This window comes from Taudactylus pleione, unplaced genomic scaffold (genome assembly GCF_031769625.1).
Source record: "Taudactylus pleione unplaced genomic scaffold, aTauple2 ptg000009l, whole genome shotgun sequence".
Lineage (NCBI taxonomy): Eukaryota > Metazoa > Chordata > Amphibia > Anura > Myobatrachidae > Taudactylus > Taudactylus pleione.
This window is the reverse complement of record NW_028284412.1, coordinates 3,718,734-3,739,781: the sequence shown is the minus strand read 5'-3', so window position 1 is coordinate 3,739,781 and position 21,048 is coordinate 3,718,734. Positions and strand designations below refer to the sequence as shown.

The 21,048-nt window shown below is 44.1% G+C and overlaps 1 protein-coding gene across 2 annotated transcripts in view; it reads left to right on the top strand.

The window, feature by feature from the left end:
• The window catches only part of RABGAP1 (RAB GTPase activating protein 1), a 193,959-nt gene that overhangs the window by 74,594 nt on the left and 98,317 nt on the right, over positions 1-21,048 (top strand). For both annotated transcript variants that reach the window (XM_088466930.1, XM_088466924.1), the window contains one exon: positions 7,450-7,600. In XM_088466930.1, coding sequence (XP_088323056.1) covers positions 7,450-7,600 — 151 coding nt within the window. The remainder of the gene's footprint in view (positions 1-7,449; positions 7,601-21,048) is intronic.

Genomic DNA, 21,048 nt, shown 5'->3' with positions numbered 1-21,048 from the left:
GGCTTCAAGACATGACAAAACTGGTATTTCATAACCTGAGACCCAACTGCGTGCATCAACCATGCCCCGGCCTGCTCACCTTGCATCGGCATGAAGGCTTGCGCCAATGTCACTGGACATGCCTCAGGAAATGGACATGGTTGAAGGGAAACCCAACACCCTCTACCAGCCTGGTCAGTCTTTGAATACCTTAGATTGCATAAAACTGCGTCCGGTTGTACAATCACGTCCGTAACCGCGAGAGGGGGAGATCAGCCCTCTCAGAGGGGGGAACTAACTTACAGATAAAAAATGCACCATGAAACGCCATGGCGAAACCTAACTGAAAAAAGCAAACTTTCGTATGATAAAAAAAAAAAAAAAAAATTAGACAGCAGTTGCCCACTGTAAGGGGCTGTCCTGGACCCACCTTTCAAGGCCCTTGACACTATGAAGGACCGAGAGGGGTCAGGCCTGATATACAATGCAGAAAAATGACACTCCCACTAAAACACGCCTTACCACCGCGAGCGAGCGACCTTGGGTATACAGTTCCCAGACAAAAGCTAGCATGATTTGCTGCGAGCTCTTACCTGCTTGAGCCACAGAAACCCGGAAATGCTCCTATTCCAGCCAACCCGCCTGATGACGTCGCTATGTACTGGGGGAAATGGCATACAATGCTAATTTCTCCATGCCAGCTTGATGATCTGCCAAACATAAGGAGGACACTGGTCACTGGCTAGTTTGGCCTAAGGAGCAAACTCCCTAAACCGAGGCCAGTTGAACCACGACAGCGCATATGCAATCGCATTTTGTTCACCGGGGACATGTTTGGGCACAAAATTGATGTTAAGCAGGAGGCAATGAGGAACAAGTTTCGCTAACAATTGAACAACTGGAAGAGAACAACTCCTCTGACTGTTAATTGCCTGTACTATGCCCAGGTTGTTGCTCCAAAAAACAATACTAGCATTGCTCAAACGATCCCCCCCACAGTTTCAAAGCAACAGCAATGGGAAACTGTTCAAGCAACAGCATGTTCTTTGTCAAACCTTTGGAAGCCCAATCCACCGGCCAAGGCGCTGTGCTCCATCAGTCGTATAGTTACACACCAAAGCCATAAGCTCCAGCAAGGCCGGGGCGGGCCAGATGTGCACTAAGTTGAAACGGAATACATTCCACACCCGTTAGTCGTTCTTAACCTCGGCCGACAGACACACAAAGTAATGAGGGCAGAGAATGCCAGTGTTGGCCCTCCCAAATTTCCTGCAAAAGATCCTCCCCATAAGGATGACCCTGCAGTCAAAATTAAACCGGCCCAGCATGGACTGCATCTTCCACAGGGTGAGTTTTCCCACACCTAATGCAACAACAGCCCTGTGCAACTTATACCATTTGTTCTGGGTGAGAATACAGCAACTATCAGAGATATTGATCTCGATACCCATAAAGGAAAGCAGAGTCACTGTCTCTTCAGTATTTTCGCTCGCAACAGTGACCCTGAAAAAAGCAAAAAGCCTTCATGTGAGGATGTTCTCACAGCGGGGAGAATCAGCTGGGCCAATGCACAGGAAATCGTAGAGGTAGTGAGCCACCCCAACCTCCTGCGTGCCGGCAACAGCACATCAGTGCAGAAATGTGCTGAAGCGCTTGAAAAAAAGCACACTATACGAAAGTCTGTAGGCAGGTATTTGTCAGTGTAGAACCTGTCTTGCAAGCGAAAACCCATGAACCTAAAAGATTCTGGGTGCAGGGGCAATAGGCGAAAGGCAATTCAACATCAATCTTCGCCAACAAGGATCCTGTGCCAGACGCTTGTACCAAGTCCAATGCCTGGTGAAATGACTGATATTGCACCCGACACAACTCTGGAGGAATAGTCATTGACAGAGGAGCCGTGTGGATAAGACAGATGTTGAATCAGCTTCAATTTACCTGGTTCCTTCTTTGGTACAACTTTCGCGGGAAAGAACCAGATTAATTAGCAGGAGTGGGAAAAGGACCAGCCACCCTACCGAGTTTGATCTCCTTCATGACTTTCTCGCGCACCACATGCGGAAACTCCGCTGCTGAGTTCAAAATGTTTGGGGAGCAGGTGGGAACAGAATCAAAAATTGTCAGACGGAAACTGTTGCGAAAACCCCAAAACAAAATTATGCCTCAGCCATCTGTGGATATAACTGCAACCAACGTAACATCCACCCTAGATGCATCGGGGACAACGCCTTACTTAGACCCACCCGCCGTTGCATGGCGGCTGGTGACCAGTCCAGCCTTGGCATGGAAGCAAATCTTCGCAGGATGATGACCCCAAATCGCAGGCAGGTCGGATCCTGCAACGGTCATATGGAACCGTTGAAGGCATAGCACCTTCCTGGTTTGGGTGACGTGGGGGCCCCCTGAAAGGAAGGTTGTACATGGCTAGGAGCAGGGCCCGCAGGACTGGGGGCTGGCTGAGTGACCTCCAGCCAAACCTCCATGTCTTTGCAGCCAAAATCGGTAACTGAGGTTCCCCACTGTTTAGGCTGGAACTACTCATCATATGTCCGCCAGTAGGAGTTATTCACTGATCTGAACATTGAATGCATTAAATGGAGATATTTAATGACCTTCAAATGCTCCTGAGGGTGAAGGTAGCACGTCGCAAATGTAAAGAAACCCGCCTGCCAATTATGGTAGGAGCAATAGGCCTCCTCAATCGCGTGCCTCCCCAGTCACTGAGCCGTCCTAAACTCCTACTTTGAGGTGAGGGTGAAAATATTAACTTCCCCTTGTTAATCCTGTTACGAACCCTCCAGCACAACCCCCTCAACACGGCTGTGTTATCGCAGTGCACTGCCCCACCTTTAGATGCCCCAGGGGAAACTGAACTATCCTCGCTAGAGAGACGAAACCTCCAGGATCGAAGCAGAATATGGCACCCGCTACGACGTGACCGTTTTTCTGCCCAGATCTCCAGAGCTATCAGTATCTGAGTTGGAGGAGGAGAAACAAACGCGCTTGCTACACTTTCGTGCAGGTGCAGTGGACTCGCCAAGAGGACTGGCACATGCACTACCAGCCAACACCAGACGACGCAGCCGGCTCATCCACCATGACTGTCGAAGGGGTACCTGTGGGAACATCAACAACACCAAAAGACGTAGGAGCTGCAGAAGACACCGTAGAAGTAGAAATATCAAGTGGGGATTGGGAGTCTGAACACCCAGTGCAGCAAGAAGCTGGCCAGCCAACTGGACCATCTGCGTCTGATCATAAGGCTGTGGGAACACAGCGACTGCTGATGACTGATAGTTGATGACCTAGGCATGGGACACTGGGACTCTAGCCAGCATGTTGACACCTTTTCTAGAGATGACAGCGTATGGAGGGCAGCAATAGCAGACTATCTACCCGGCCCAGGTGTAACAACCGACGCAGTGTTGGTCAGCCGACCAGGCAGCCCCCTGGATCGGCGAAGCCAGGACCGCCTAGCTCTACGCAGGGGAGACAAAGCAGCTGCCGGCGAAACGGTTGCTGCGGTAACAGGTAGCCCACCGCTACTGGACCCATAAGCTTACCACTCCATTATACAAAGGGGCCTGTCTGCACTAACCATCTAGCCCTAGTTTGTAAAGGGGGGCAGCCCCCCCACAACCCCAGGGACAGCATCGGTCGGGGACTGAGGGGAGCGCCCCTCCTATGCACAGGTCAACCCCCCCAGCCTGGGGAAGGATGGGAGGCTACCCCTGCAGCCCCTTATAACATGGGGCACTGTGGAGACCTGCGCTGGCCACCTCGACATGGCTGAATCCAAGGTAGAGTCGCGGGCAAAAGCTCCGTGGCGGGGTGAAGTACTGGGGCCTGCATCCACAGGGCTCCCCGGGCACACACAACTGGACAACTGGGCGAGGGGAGCACATAAATGCTGGGGGCGGGACATTATTGCAGCAAGGAATTGAGACAAAGGGGGGGGGGAAAGGGGGAGAGCAGGATATAAGATAGGAAGAGGAAAGAAAAGGACAGGGAGTGAATGAAGATGAAGGAAAGAAAAAGGGGCAGAGTAGCAGTAAGAGATAAAGCAATAAAGGCTGTAAATTTGAGAAAAACTACCAAAGTGTACTTCTCTGTCCTGAAAATTGGAATAAAGAGGCAGCTTTATATGCTTCCTCATACCAAATACACCCTAAACCCCTCCCAACTTTGGCTGCCTAGACAGACTAAACTTAAAGGGGCAACTACCAGCACAATATTAAAGTGGCAACACAAAACCCTCATGGTTTAATGTCCCTTATGCTTAATGTCAGCCTTCGGGATAACTTTATAAAGGGTGGGTAAGTGCGCTCTCTGGTTGTGTGGGATATGGAGATGGTGGTTCGTGTTTAGTGTAGTGTTGAAATGAGAGATTGACTCTGGGGTGTAGGGTCAAATGGTTTAATAAGTAGACACAATGCTGCTTGGGAATATGACCCAGGGGTGGGGGGTGGATTTGGGGGGAAGGTGGGTGGAACCTTTCAGGGCGCTCCTTACCGTGTGGTTCAGGACCAGCACGATCTACCCTGCTGGACCTATGGTCGACAGTCTTAAGGTCCCGGTGGTGGTGTGGTGGAAGTCTCTGGGGGTGTGTGTTGGAGGCGGCGTCCCGCACTTGTGCAACTTACCTACCGGCAGGGTGCCTGGGTGCGGCTTTGCGATCACGGATGGTGATATTGAGGCAGTCTCTTTAGGTGAGTTGAATGCTTGTTGCCTGGAGGCTGTTGTCGCAGCCCTTTGATGGGTAGGTGCTCCTGAAAGTGTTGCTCGCGGCTGCTCCTGATGTGGAGGTGACAGTGGGTGCAATATTCTTTCTTGTAGCACTATGTACTGATGGGGTCCACACTGGTGGTGTCTGGACCGGTAGTGCAGCCGGACCCGGAAGGAGGCTGTGGGCTGGTGCGAGCTGTGTGAGTCGCCACTTGAACTGGTGCGATGGGTTTTGCAGGTCCGGTGTGTTTGCCGCGATGTTCAACGGGAGGCCAGGAGTGTTGTGGTCCCAGGATGGGGATTCCGCTCGCTGGAAGTACTGGCGGCTCCCTGGACCATTGTAGTCTTGGGTAATTGGCTAAGGGAACGTGTGGGCAGGAAGGTGGCCGGGAGTGCTGTGGTCCCAGGGTGGGGACACTGCTCGCTGAAGGTGCTGGCAGCTCCCTGGACCAGGCAGGCTCCCGTGTCAGACTGCGTGCAGGCACGTGGGTGGGGGGGGGCTCCGGATCGGGGGTAGAAGAGTGGCTGATCCGGTCTTGGTGCGAGGTGTGCAGCGGTGGCTGTGTAGATTCTGTCTCTAACGCGTTTCGGCGTATGCCTCTTCAAGGAGGTTACTGATGTGTGGTGGGGGTCTGTCTTTTAACTGTGTTGGGTGGGCATGTGTATCGTGGCAGCCAATGGGGGGCGAGTTGGTTGCTGTGATGCGTGTGTGGGAGGAGTGGAGGAGAGTGATGTCTGTATGGGAGGCCGGGTGGGGGGTGTGGGGATGCCGTCCTGTAATGCTGGGGAAACCGGCCAATCAGGGAAGGTGATTGACAGTGCTAAACAAAGGGGCACTGGGGATTGTCCGGGCGGCATGCTGGGGATAGCTAGGGTTAAGCTCAGAGGTGTGTGTAGGAGTGGGCATGGTGGGGGGCTATGCTGCTCAGCGTATCGAGCAGTGTTGTGGCTGGATGCGTGATGTGTCAGTGCTTGCTGTTGGTGCTGCACTGAGTCAGCAGTGAAAGTTATGTAGATGCATACAAGTGGGAGGTAGGGCTGTGTGCAGTGTGTTGCTGGGGGTTGACCTCATGGAAGGGCATGGTACTAACGGGTTAAAGACAGTGCGAATGGGGGGTGTGTACGATCTGGTGGCCGCGAGGGCTGTGTCCACTGTCACCATTGTGAGTAAGCGATGGGGCTGGGGGGTGGTTGTCGTGGCTGGTGTAGGTGAAAAAATGAGGGTGAACAATGAGGGTGGGTGGGAAGGGGGGGAGAGGGGGATTGGAGGGAACAATGTTGATTGGGCCTGGGGGAGTGGAAAGCGGCTACGCGTAATGTGTGTGGGTGTTGACATGGAAGGTTTCCAGAGATGTGGGGGATGAAATTGGGTGTGGTAATGTGGGGATGTTAAAGGGTAGTATGTCGCTGAGGTAGTGGAATGGGGTGCATATTGGTGTAAGGTGGCTGGGCTATGTGTCTCGCGTGGGTTGAGCGGGGTACTTTGGGCGGTGCGTGGGGGTGGTTATAGAGGAGTGGGGTCTAATGTTGGTAGAGGATGTGTGAGTGACGGGGTGCTGTGAAGGGGGGAGGTGGGGTGTCTAGGGCGAAGTAGTGGGGCTAAGTCATGTGTGGTCGTAGGTGGTGGGGTGTGTGGGGTGATATGTAGGTGGGGACTGGGTTAATCAGATGGGTCGGTGTGGTGCGTGGTGTGGTAAAACTAGGTGGGGGGGTTGGGATGGCTCTGGGGGTGGGGTTGGGCTGGGATAACTTATTAACATTTCTCAATATATTCTCAGAGCTATTCATAAGTGTACTTGGAAATTTAAATGCTGTTGGGGGGAAAAAGAAGTTTTAAAATGTGAAGACCTTGCACACACTAAACCATTAAATCTGCTGTGCCAGCTTCAGTGGACTGGCCATATGGAGCCATTTTGCCAACTTTGGGCCTCATTTATGAATGAGTTTGATCAGTCACAACGAGTGATAAAAGGTGCTCCAGCCAATCAGCTCCCAACTGTCATCTGTTTGAAAAATGACAGTTGGGATCTGATTGATTGAAGCACCATTTATCATATGCAGTGAGTTTTATCAGTGATAGTGTTATCGAGTGATAAAGCTTTGAGTAGTGTGGAAGGCAAATCTCTTTACTCAGATCAGACCCCATTACATCAGACGAGGGGGCCTTGTATAGACTGATGACTGTGGCCGCTCCCCCAGATATGGCAGGAACTGCAGGAGAAGTAAGAGTTGTATACCATCTTCTCTTTTTGGGTAATATTAATCATTTAACACGTTAAAAAAAAAGTCCATGGACCTGTATCTGGGCTTTGAATGGGCATCATCTTCTGTTTCCTTGGCTGTCAGATCAGTGTGGATCCATTCCACTTTACACTTTTAACAGGCAGTACCACCTGGAGCTTATGTAGAGCCCTATCTATAGTATTGGGTAAGTGTATTTTGATAACCTTGACGTGATGGAAGGACTTCTGTGATTTTATAATGCCCTGCACCAATATGGATGAGTCAGCTCTTTGCATGTTTTTTTAGTCTGCTGTTAAATGACTCAGTAGAAGTTGGGCCAACTGAAATAGCAAGGTTACCAGTGGATTGAAGCTCCCAGATCTGACAGCAAGAGGATTTTAAGATGACAAAAAAAATCAAGTAAAACTGCATTTAATCTTTAAGGCAAAGAGATACTGATATTATATGGTTTGTTAAAATAAGTGTTCTTTCCTCCATTTTTATGACACATATTTTTTTCAGGCACTTGAATTTGAAAGTGCGCCCCAAGCAGCTCTCCACACTGGTAAGGAGTGGCGTGCCAGAGGCACTAAGGGGAGAGGTGTGGCAGCTGCTTGCAGGATGGGATAACAGTGACCAGCTGGTAGAGAAATACAGACTGCTCATTACTAAAGTAAGTCCAGATCTTTACATTAATTAGTAAAAGCTGCACTGAAAATATTTTACTCAAAATACAAGTGTTAGAATAGTCATTAGAGTATTGATTACTTATTTCATCTTGCATGTATGGCATATTTGCTGTAATTTATGAGCTCTACAGAAATATTGTTGTGCCTATGATCCATGTAAGGGAAGACAAAAACCTTCTGCCACAATAGTGGTCTGAGGTCAACTGGAAAAAAAAATGCTTTCCTAAATCTCTTGGTGTCCTGCAAGGTTTCTGAAAGTTGTTTTTTTTTTTTTTTTTTTTTTGAGTAAAAACAAATTTATTACATACATAAATATTTTTAGATCTTGTCTATATAATAAAATCGACTGCTGATAAAAAAAATTGTTGTAATGTTGGAATGAACTGGCAGTTGCTCTGTTGCAGAGATGCAGAGGGGAGAGGTGAGGGGGCAGTGATAGACTGAGATGGTGGGGAGAAGGTGTAGGTGTGGGGGATGAGAGAGGTTGGCACGAAGAGTTTGGGGGGGCGGGGGAGAGAAGGAAGGAGAAAAAGAGGTGGAGACAGAGAGAAAAATAAAAGCCAGGCAACATCAGCTGTTTTTGCTAGTATTTAATAGCACTCCCTCCTTGATTCAGATAACTCATAATTCTAAAATATTTATAGAACTTTAAAGTTTAACATTTAAACAAACTGCAGTTATTAGCCTTTACTTTTTTATATTGCCTTATTAGTACCTATTTGTTAAATCAAATGTGCAATGAGTTATTAATTTTTAATAAGCAAACAATATGTTTATCTGAAGTAAATGTATTTGTGTTTCCAATGTATAAGTGGAATTTTGAGCATTGAGTTAAGTATTTTACATTTATTTGTTACCCCTTTATATTTTATCATTGTATGCCTTTTAATAAGGTGGCTTATGGCTTTGCTTCTTTTTATTGAAACTGTATTGGCTTTTGCTCATCTGCTTTATAGAAAGTTTCTGTCCTTCCTGTGCTCTCATAAGTACACCTCTGTTATGGTATGACAGGTGACAGCCCCAGTCAAAATGTATTAGCTGTGATTAATCTTTTGCCTTAAGGGCTGCATACATCAGGCTTCAGTTTCACTGATCCAACTGGAACATCCGTTCGGAAATGCCTTTTGCCTGGCATTAATAATCGCCAATCGGTTGAGGAATCGGTGAAATTCTACATGTTAAAAGTCCCGGATTTACTGATCGCGATCATATTTTGATCGTGATCGGCAAATCGGTGAAATCCAAATTGATTTCACTGATGCCTCGGCGTCTGGGGATCAGTGTGTTGGCCCAATACATCGCAGATGTATGGGGAGTCTTAAGCCATTTAAAGTGGATCCGAATGACCATCTCTTTAAAAAAAACTAGTGCTGTCTAATGTACTAACTTTAATCACTTGTATATTTTAAATTGCATGTTCACAAAAATACATTTGATTTGAAACTGTACAGTGGTTCTTTGCATTAAAAATGAAAAAACTTTATATGGGTCAGCAGGTTTTATAAATCTTCAAGAAATGTATAGATTTCTGGAGCTTACAGACAATTAGTGCACTAATGTTATAAAGTTGGCATACATTTTGGTTAAGTAATTTGTAGATATTGTCAAGGTTTGATTAAGATGTAATTAAGCACCTTAAAGCTCTGTTTACCTACTGGCATAGCACCTGCATCAAAGTGTGAAACCAATTTAATAATGTGATAAGTGGTTCAAATGTGATAGATCTGTGGTTGATATGAGCTTGGTGGTGTGTGCATGCTTTTGCAAATATGCTCAGATGCAGGCAACACTTTTTCCATTCATTTTAATGTGATTTGCAACATGTAGAAAACCCACTGAAATAAATGGGAGAAACACCACTATTAAACTAGTAGTAAAATATATAGCATATGTATAATTAACCTCCTTGGTGCATTAATAGTTTGTTTCAGTACTGATCTATAGTATACATAGTGAATAAACACAAGTAAAAATAAGATTAATTAAAAAAAAAAAAAATACACCCTGAAATGCCCTTTAACAATTTATTACGCTTACATCTAGTGATAACTCTTGGTTTTATTTTAATCAAGTGAAATGCTAGCAAATTTTTAATTCAAAAGGCTATGTCTTTACTTTATTATCAATAAAGTGAAAGCCAAACCAGATTTTCTTCCTTTTAATCCACAAAAAAAAGAATAACAAAGTTAACTCCACTAACTCCTTTCCCAGCCAATCACAAGTGGTTTTCCACACCATGTGATTGGCTGACCGTGAAGGGGAGTCCCTGCTTTGATCTTATGTTAATAAAGATTTCATCTTTATTTATGTGGGAAGAAAACAAATACCAGTTTTGTGCTAATCCATTGATGTCACTGGCACATTCATACTATTTCCCATTGATTTGAGTTAAAAAAAAAAAAAAAAAAAATTACGCAATTAAATTAAAGTACTTTTCGAACAAATGGGTCATTGACATGAATGGAAAAAGTACAACACAACTGGTTACGCCATTTTTATTAACGTCTAGCGGCTAGGTAGACAATTGATTTTACATAGATATCGATGGATTTCTTTCAAGCGATATGTTTTGAACACACTGAAATAGAACAAGCAACAGACCGAAAAACCAACGCAATGGCACAACTACTCGAGTTTAAGCACAAATGGGTAAGAATGGATGAAACACGATGGGTTTTGTTTCTAGATGAGTTTTTATGCCTTGTACTTGTGGCACAAAAATATAAAGCAAGAAAAAATCGACAACCACACAAATAACCGTCCGAATTTTGTTTGACACCTATTTTGAGGTTTTATTTTACCTGAGATCTGAATAAATCAAGTGCTAATGTTTTATAGGACATAGTTGATATGATCTATTCTAAAATTACGATATTCTGACTTCTCTATTGATTTCTGTTTCATCTTACTGTACTGTATTTTCAACAAAGGTTACAATAAGAAATAGGTTTAATATATTATGATAGAAATCTTAAAAATATTTAAAAAAATACTTTATTTCTTCTTTAGTGCTGGCCTTACACCTAAAATGAATGGCGGTTGTACACCATGAAATACCATTTATCCCTGTGAATTACTTATTAAAGAGAAAAGCTGTAGATCAAGACTTTCAAGGTTTAATTCAATTAGAGGGCAAGTTGCCATTGCATAAGTGTATAAAAGGCAGCGGAACTCGCAGCCCAATATTGCCCTGGACTTGCTAATATTTGTACGCATACCTTCGGATCTGCAAACAAAAATCTGCTAGTCCAGGGCTATGGTATCAGTTTGTATCAGTTTATCTATTAAATTGTGAAGTGTTTGTAATTACCAAACTAGAGTTTGCCATCACTTCTTTAAGATCATCTACAACCAGTTTTAAGCACTTGCTTATTCAAAGATGTCTTTAGTGATCTATTTAGTTCGCTCCAAAAAAAACAAACAAAGCAGAGACCTAAGCAAAACTATAATTAAAGTTCCAATAACAGTGCAAAAATTATCTTATTATAGCAGCCAAGATCTCACCAGAAGTAATTTATTTCTATACTATAAGTACTTGCTTTATTAGTTTTTTAAGATCTACGTATTTTATTATTTTCAGAAATGAAAGGTAGTTTATCACATGCCTTGTTGTAACCATCTTCAGTAACAGTCGACTGTTCGGTTATTTGCTACCCTGAAAAAAAATCTTTGTCAGGCATGGTATAAACCAGAACCTGACATATTTTATTTAATAATTATACACTGTATATATGGCTCACATGAGACGGACCGTAGTACGGCTTTGTTTAAAAAGATCAATCAAATAATTGGCTACTTGATAAGTGAAAATGACTAAATTAGTAGTTTGAGTTGAAGACCATTTGGTGATGGTTGTTACTAATTCAATATACCCTTTCCAATCTTCAGCAGAAGTCCCCCACCTGGGTCCTCAGCCCATGTGAATACTTTGACAAGGCACTTCCTCAGTTTCTTGCCTCAACCTCACATTCTGTGAGTTCTCACTCATTTTGAACATTTATGTAGATAGTACCCTATGTCCAAAGGAATGATTTCCCAAATATATGACATTCTTCTTGACTTTACCTTAGCATGTGCAGCAGCATGGAACTTTGGTCCCTCAACTAATGAGGAGGCATGGGAGGACATGAGATTAGGAGTAGCTAAAAGTTCCATCTGTACCCAGGGCACACGTACTGGTACTGTCCTCTATTGGAAACAGGTTCAAGATATTTTGAATAGCCAATTTCTGGCCCCAGTGTCAAGATATCCATGGATATTTTTGTTCTTCCCATCCCCCTTCCACCCAGGATCTAAGCAAGCTATCTAGAAAGTTGGCCTCTCTCACATTTTGGTTTAAGCAAAGACTCTTGTAGCAAAACATTATTTATTTTATCCATTGCCATTCCTTCACCCCTCCCCACCTCATAAAAAAAACTGGGAAACGAAAGGCTAATGGCATAACCAGTACTTTTTATTTTTTTTATATGGCCCCACAGTAAAAGTGGTTTACATTTGCCATTAAATGTTTAAGCCAGAGGTTCCCAACCACAGTCCTCAAGGCACACGAACAGTCCAGGTTTTAAGGATAGCCATACTTAAACACAGGTGTCTTAATTAGTACCTCAGTTATTTTGATTTAACCATCTTTCCTCAAGCATGGATATCACTAAAACCTGGACTGTTAGTGTGCCTTGAAGACCGAGGTTGGGAAACCCTGGTTTAAGCCATAAACAATGAATTGCAAATGTGTTATTAATCGCTGTTTCTAACCAACCAAAACAAAACAAAATTATGGAAAAAAATTTATTTCAATAGCCTACTATCGGATTGTTGGTGGTGGAACACATTGACATACTGTACTACTGTATTTACAGATGGTTCCGCCTGTGATGAACAAATTCATCAACTCTTTACACATATTACTACTACTACTACTACTACTACTACTCTGTACTAATCTTTTTTTTTTTCTCAATTTATTGGTAATTTAAATGATTTTTCCTCCTGTGCAAGTATTGTTACCCTGTAAGTAAATACTGTATGTGCTCTTTTCACACACACTATTGATAAGATGAAGTGCCATGCATCTCTTTTGATTGTTTTCAAACCACAGTTGCAGAGAGCCTCTAAATGTGGGTTTAATGTGATCACTATAGAGTTATAGATAATCTGTGTGCCCATTGTTTTGGGCTGTGTTAAGTTCCCATCTTTGTCTCAGCTTGTGGTGTCAGAGCACATGTGATTATTTAACATGACCCTACCTACAGCCATGGGCAAATGTTATGAGAATGACACAAGTATTGGTTTTCACAGTTTTTTTGGCTTCAGCATTTTTAGACCTTTTTGTCAGATGTTATATGAATACCCCAATATCGCTAAACATGAAATAATTGCTTTCCAGACTTTGATTGTGGTTCCAAAGCACAAATAGTTCTTATTGCAATAAAAAGTAAGTTACACGCTTTGATCTATCACAATTAGCGCAAAGACAATTAAATACAAAAGCAACAGCCAATACATACGCATGCGCCCCGGATCCAGGTCCCAGTCATCAATCCTGACGTCTGCGGTCATCAAATGGGTATGACTGAGATCTAGCCCCAAAAACACAAGCCTATATACCCTCCAGAGTGTTACACCAACAATAGAGACAAGCATTTGTGATTTAATTGGTTCTTGATCCTTGTCATTCTGGTTCGATGCAGGTCATAGGACAGTTCATTTGGTCACAACAGGGATATGGTCCATCTCTCCAAACGAGTTAAAACTAGTTAAGACACTACTTACAGAGTACACATTCTAACCAATAATTCCCCATAATCCATAACCACCGAACTCAAGATGCGACTCCTTCGCCGATCGATTCGGATATCTGGAATTAAACAGGGTGTCAGTATGATACCACACGCGACATATGATATTTAAGGTATAGAACTTAGTAGACATATGTACATGTTACACCATAATGATTAGCTAACAAAACCTCTAATATTATGCTCAATGCTAGGGAACCTTTTATGTATGTGCTTGCATAAGTGAATGTGAAATATTTACAGGAATTCATCAGTATGTGTTGAGCGTCTGTATATTGAAATAGCAACTATGTATATGTGTGGGAGTATGCAAGTATATGTGTGTGCAAATGTGCGTCAATGTACGTGTCATGGATTAATTTATCTATGGATACCAAGCATTTCACCATGTGTAAGGGTCATAACCTCTGGGAGTACCCTTCCTAGGTAACATAAACCTTCAGAACTCTTTAGCAATTACTCTATTGAGTTTGGTCACCATACCACCCTGGTGAATGTATTGCTTCTTCTCCCGACTCCACTCCATCGATATCACCATCAACCTCTCCCACCATCATCTGTCCTCCGTTACAGAAACCGGACATCCCAAAACAAACAAGAATGATGAGATCTCTGGAAGGAAACAGAAATGCAACCCCAGCCCGCCACTCCATTGCTGGAATAGTGGACTGCAAATTTCCCTAGCTCAGGTATCTCACTGCAGTCTTTAACTCTCCCGGAACAAACTCACAATTGACAGGTCTACGTTATCTTCCTTGGCTCTGCCTTATATCTCCATCGGTCGTATCTCTCTGCCACTTTCAAGGATGTGGTACTTGTCAGCAATACTTGATATGGACCTTCCCACCGATCTATCAGACAACATGAACGTACGAAGTTTCTGATCATAACAAATTCTCCAAGTTCAACATCATGACAGTTTGTTTCTGGCATATCAGGTGACAACAATTTCAGTTTCTGCTGCTGTTGTTTCAACTGTTTACCCATGCTATAAGATACTTTACAGTAACCTCGTTGTTATTCTTCAAATCTTCCTGTGGACTTAAAATCAGATGAGGTTGTCTCCCAAACAGTATCTAAAGGGGGACAGATTAAGAGGGGGTCTAGGAGTTATCCTGATGCTATGAAGGACTAGCGGTAAGGCTCCTGGCCATCCTAGTCCAGTTTCTGCCATGATCTTACTCAGTTTATTCTTAATAGTACCGTTCACTCTTTCCACCTTCGCACTGGCCTATGGTCGATAGGGGGTGTGAAGTCTACTATTAATACCCATTAACGTACACATGTTCTGGAAGACATCGCCTGTGAAATGAGTACCCCTATCACTTTCTATGATTCTAGGGATCCCGTACCTGCATACAAACTCCTGAACAATCTTTTTAGCAGTAAACACGGCAGTATTAGTGGCAGCTGGATATGCCTCAACCCAGTTAGAAAACAGATCTGTACAAACTAATACATACTTGAGATTCCTGCAGGGAGGTAATTGGATTAAATCAATTTGTATTACCTGAAAAGGTCCGTCTGTCGGAGGGATGTGGGATGGCTCGGTTGGTATTGTTTTTCCTCAAGCAAGTCAAGCAGGACATTGCCCTCTTTTCAGCTTGGGAAGAGAACCCTGGTGCACACCAATACGCTCTGACCAACTTGCACATACCTTGCTTTTCCAAGTGAGTCAGACCATGCGCTGCCTCAGCCAAGTTTGGGTAGTATGCCTTGGGTGCCACTGGCTTACCTTGTCCATCTCTCCAGAGTCCAGAGGACTCCTGTCCACATCCCTTTGATCTCCATACTGCCTTTTCCTGAATGGAACACACATTTTGCATCTCAATTAACTCCTGCGTATCAATTGCCTGAAAAACCATCATTTGATTAACTGGCATGTTAATTCTTAACCCTGCTGCCCATTTGACAGCTTCGTCTGCCCTGCTATTGCCCAATGACACAGGATCTTCTTCACATGTGTGGGCTTTACATTTGATGACGGCTACTTCTTTTGGTAGCTGAATTGCTGTCAACAGTCCTTTTATGTGGTGTGAGTGTGCAACTGGTGTACCTGCTGCTGTCATAAAATTTCTAAGACGCCATAGAGCCCCAAAATCATGTACTACCCCGAAGACGTACCTGGAGTCAGTGTAGATGTTAGCTGACTTACCTTTCGCCAGTTCACACACTCTCTTTAGTGCCACCAGTTCAGCCACATGTGCTTAGTGAGGTGGACCAAGTGGCTCGGCTTCTACAACATCATCATCATTTACAACAGCATAGCCTGTGCATATTTCTCCTGTGTCAGTTTGTCTATGACAACTCCCATCCGTGTAAAACGTCAAATCTGCATTTACTAGTGGTGTATCACGTATATATCTGGTCTAGCAGTAAAGGTCTGATTTAAATACTCCATACAATCATGTGTGTCACTATACCTGCAAAACTCACCATCAATCAGCAACTCACCTCTCTCCACCCTTTGGCGTCTCTAGGCACATATGGCAAGTACGTTGCTGGATTTAATGTATTACACCGTTTAATGGTAATATTTGCAGGTGCCATTAGAGCTAGTTCCCATTTTGTGAATCTAGCTGAGGAGACATATCGAGTTTGGGCAGAATTCAGCAGTGCAGACACAGCATGCGGTGTATAAACAATCATATCATTACCTAATATTACATCCTCACTCTGATCGACCTGAAGAGCGGTTGCTGCTACACTTCTTAAACACATTGGGAGTGATCTTGCCACAGTGTCCAATTGGGCAATATAACTCAAAAGGCTTTTCATAATCTGGTATTCCCAGGGTAGGTGCTCTTGTCAGACTATCCTTAAGGTTAAGGAAAGCCTGCTCTGTTTCCTCAGTATGTGTGACGCGGTCGGGTTTTGAGGATGACACCAATTCCTGCAATGGTAATGCCAAAATAGAAAAACCTGGGATCCATGATCTGCAGTATCCACACATGCCCAAGAAGGGACGGAATTGCTACTGGTTTTGTGGCAGTGTCACGGTCTGTATGGTCTGTTTATACCCCTAAGGTCCTGTACTAACCTATAGCCCTCCCCCCAGCCTTCTTTACTGGAAAATGGGACTATTGGCTGGGCTAGCTGTACAAATTAAAATCCACTGTAACAACCTCTCAATTATGGGATAAACCCCTAACTCTACCTCTGGTTTTAACGGGTACTGAGGGATTTTTGGAGCTTGCCTACCACTTTTTAAATTTACAACTACAGGCGATACATTTGCCATCAATCCAGTGTCCTGTCCATCCTTGGTCCAAAGTGAACCCGGTATTTGAGATAACATCTTTTACTTGGGATGGGCTGTGTTCTGAAACTGTAGAGTGAAGCATTAACCTTTGGGGAGTGTCCAATATATCCCTTACCTCATGCGCAACCTTCTCTGGGATATCTAGGAATATACCATCAGGGGTACAGTAAATGACACCTCCCATTTTACATAACAAATCCCTTCCCAGTAAGTTAGTAGGAGCTGCCGCTACCAGGAGAAAAGAATGCCTGGTATGCATTGGCCCGATAGTAACCTCTGCAATTTGGTTAAAGGATAATGCTGCACTTTACCCGTTACTCCCATTGCTGGTACTGTCTTGTAAATTTGATGGAGAATTTAACACTGATCTGGTCGCCCCTGTGTCTACAAGAACAGTGTGTTTAGTACCAGCTACATCTACTGTCACTGTAAGCTCTTCCCTAGTACTCTCTGTTAACCTGACTTGCTGTAGACTACAGTTATGACCTGACCCCTAGAGCTGACTATCATTCTCCAGTAAAGCATTCATGGCCACTATGTGAGCAGGTGACTGCTTAAAATCTCCTACATTCTGTTGATATCCTTTTTGGTGTGAACTTATGTATTTTCTTATTATTTGTCCCCCAATTTCTCTCTTGATAGTGTCTACTTATGTGTCCTCGCTGGTTACATGTGTAACATCTTAGTTGTCGCTGTGTAGGTTGTTGTGCGTGGAGAGTTTGTGGTTGTGTGGGGTTTGTGGCTGGGTATATTGATATGTGTTTTGTGGCTGTGGGTACAATCCTTCTAAAGCTTGAATGCTAACAGCCATTAGCTTCTCACTTTACGTTTCCTTCTTCCTGAGGATGTTTTATCATGTTCTATAGCTGATTCCCTGAGGGCATCTACAGTAATTCCCCTTCAGTTAGGCTGAGAGGTTTGACCCCTTTTTTTTTTTAGTTTGTCTTTAAGACCATCCATGAGTACCGTGACAGCTACTTCCCTATAACGGGTGTTATCTTTTATATTTTCTATACCTGTATATTGTGTGATTATCAGCAGCGCTCGGGTGAAATCTGCTGCAGATTCATTCTTTCTGTCTAATGGTAAAAATTTGACTCCAGTTTACTACAACTGGGAAATATACGGCCAATTGGGTGACTATACGGGTAATGTTACTTTGATTATTCTCGTCAGTTAAAGGGCCATCTCCATCCAATGCACAATCCGTGATAAACTTTTTCATGTCGGTATTAGCTGGAAGACATGCCAATGTTTGTGGGTTGGCTCATGAGCATTACCTAAATCTTTTACAAATTATTGGCACTTAGCTAATTATGTTCTAGGATCGGGAGACTCTTGTCATTATTGAATGTAGCTCTGCTCTTGTCCATGGACAATGCATTGCTACATCCCTTGTGGGTACTACACCATGTACGTCCGGATTCCCATTGGGAACTGTTATTGTCCGGACAGGACGCATACCTTCCGCTTTGCTATTTTTAAGGTTACTTATAGGAGCTTTTACCTTGGTACTCTGGGGGTTCAATCTGTTACTAGAACGCACTACATTACCTTCACCAGTTTCCACTGCTGATACAGCTGGTGGAATAATTTCTGTTGCTACACTTGGTGGGGTTACTACTGCTGATACAGTTGGTTCCCTTTCTAGGTTTAGTGCTGTCTTTAACAGATTTACTGCATATGCAATGGCTGACAGGTTCATCATCTATACACACATTGGGCCTGATTCAGAGGCGGTCGGAGGATGCAAGCGGTCGCTCAGAAACTGGGCGGCCGCTTGCATCCTGACCGGCCGCCTCTGTTTCGGACGTTAGGCTGTGGGTTTACACCCACAGCTCTAACGACCGCTAGGGTGATGGTCGCGATGGTCATAAACCATCGGGGCTTACGACTAGACCCAAGGGTAGGGTCTCACTTGTCGTAAGCCCCGGAGAGCTTCTGGCTCTGTCAGAGCCGGAAACTCTCCACTGACATCACTAGTGATGTCAGTGGGGCCTCCCCCAAACGGCAGGCGTTCCCATGGGAACGCCTCCGTTTGGGCTGCCACCCCCCGACCCACCTTCCAAATGGGGCGAGCTGTCAATCAACATCGACAGTTCGCCCCCTTTGGAAAGAGACCCGCTATGACCGGCGCTGTCGGTCGTAGCGGGTCTCACGCATGCGCACGAAGGAGCCGGCTCCCTCATGCGCACTGGACAAACATCGAGGCGGCCGTGTGGTCGTAGACTGTACGGCCGCCTCTGAATGAAGCCCATTATCCTTATGATTACTCAGGAGAGGGTACAAATTACTTGTTAAATTTTTATAATTTTTGGCATTGGCTGTACCATCGCCTGCAGCCGCATAGGGTGGCGGAGGCGAGCATGTGCTAATAGCTATACCTTGGGCAACTCTACCTTGCGGTGCGTGCACGCTCCCTTGTTGCGTGCACCCGACGCTAACTGGCATCGCGGGTATGTTCCCTGGTGGTGCCTGCGCAATGCTCTTTTGCATAGTGCTCACGACGCTACTTAGCGGCGCGAGCACGCCACTCAACCACGTGTTCCCCTCGTGCTGCCACAATTTTAAACAGTCGTCATACTTTACTCGTTTCTTTAGAGATTTCACCATACAGGTGCCATCCCTAACATTATTCAACACCTCCACATCAAAACTGCCAATTTTAGGAAAATGTTTCACACATTTCTCTGTCATCTTAACCCATACATTACAGTACGCAGTCTCATATGCACCATACTTTGTATACATTTTATACATTTGTCGATTCTGTCGGCCCTTCCAAAAGCAGCACATCATCGACTATTCCCAGCATCAGCTTGGCACCCATCTGGGAAAATGCTAAGCAGCTTTTCCCTAGTGAATGTGGACCGGTGAACGAGTCCAATAGAGATACGTTCACGCACTCCTATCCCGTTGTGCACAACGAGGTACACAATAACATCTTATACGATTATACTGTCTTTCCAGACACCTTTCAGCCATTGTTCGGTAGCTCACCCTTTTTGAGTGCTCTCCACTGTTAGAATTTAAGTGTTCCAATAACACTTACCCTTTCCAGTGATTTCACCCTCTACAACCCAAGTCACTATCACGGTCTGCCCAACCGTGCGGTCTATTCGCAGTGTCCAGAGAACCTAACTGATCAATGGGCTCTGCGACCACTATTAGGAGCCAAAAAAACCCTTGTTTTCTTCAAGGTACTAAATCCCTGTCCTTGCTACAATACACCTGCTATGTGTACATACTCAGTAGCTTTCTGCCTCGTCAAACACCTACTGAGTCTTTTGAGTCTTTCAGGCCCGACACACGGTATCTCGCCTATAGGTCTGACACACAGTCCCTACCTACATTACAAGCACACGTCTGTTTTCATACACTTAGTTTTCTGCGCAGAAAATAAACTTTTTCGCTAGTATGGCAGTATGATTTAGAGATTTTAAACAATGGAATCGCTATCAATACAACATATGAATTCCTAATAACCTTTATACCCAAAATGTCACTGTAGCGTATGCATATGAAATAATCGCTTTCCAGACTGAGTGTGTTCCCAAAGCACAAAAGTTATTATTCACATGAAAAGCATTGTTACACGCTGTGATCTAAATACAATTAGCGCAAAGGTTATACATAAACAAGGTATAGTCGATAGATTACACAAGGGCACCGGTCCCAGTTACAGTCATCAATCCAGAGGTCTGTGGTCATCCAAGAGAATGGCTACTAACTGGGACTGCCCTCCTAGGTATCCCCGCGGAGGATCCAACACACAGAAACTACATAAATATATATATCCTCAAACTGGTTATTATTTATTTTACTTCTGTCTGAACTAAAAATGACAGACAATGGGGTTTTGTCCTGTTCATAGATGGAGCAAGCTTTGGCAAATAATCTGATAATTTTAACAAAAGGCTCTCCTAATACAACTGTTAGTTCTACTTAACTACATCAGCATTGGATATAAGGCCTACATTTGTTAACAATAGCTACACGTCTGGCAATTGTTTATCAATCCACATTCAGGACACTTCAATTGTGCATATCAGTGTCTGGGTTACATTTCAATTGCCAGAGACATACTGTGTATATATTTGAAGTAAACACTCACAGTATCTTTGTGTATTCTTGATTATTTGTCACAGACATGTCTACAAGACAAGTCTGTCATCACTGAATTAATGAAGTCTTTAATTATATATATTTCTATGTGTATCCGTGTGTATGATAGGATATTAAACAGTATGCAGTGGTAATGTGATCGCACGATGCTAATAATAGCATATTAGCATCACACACCATGGTTTCATGCTGACGACGCAAGATGGCGTCGTCAGAGGCAACCTAAAATGGCGTCGCTCTTTATTAATTT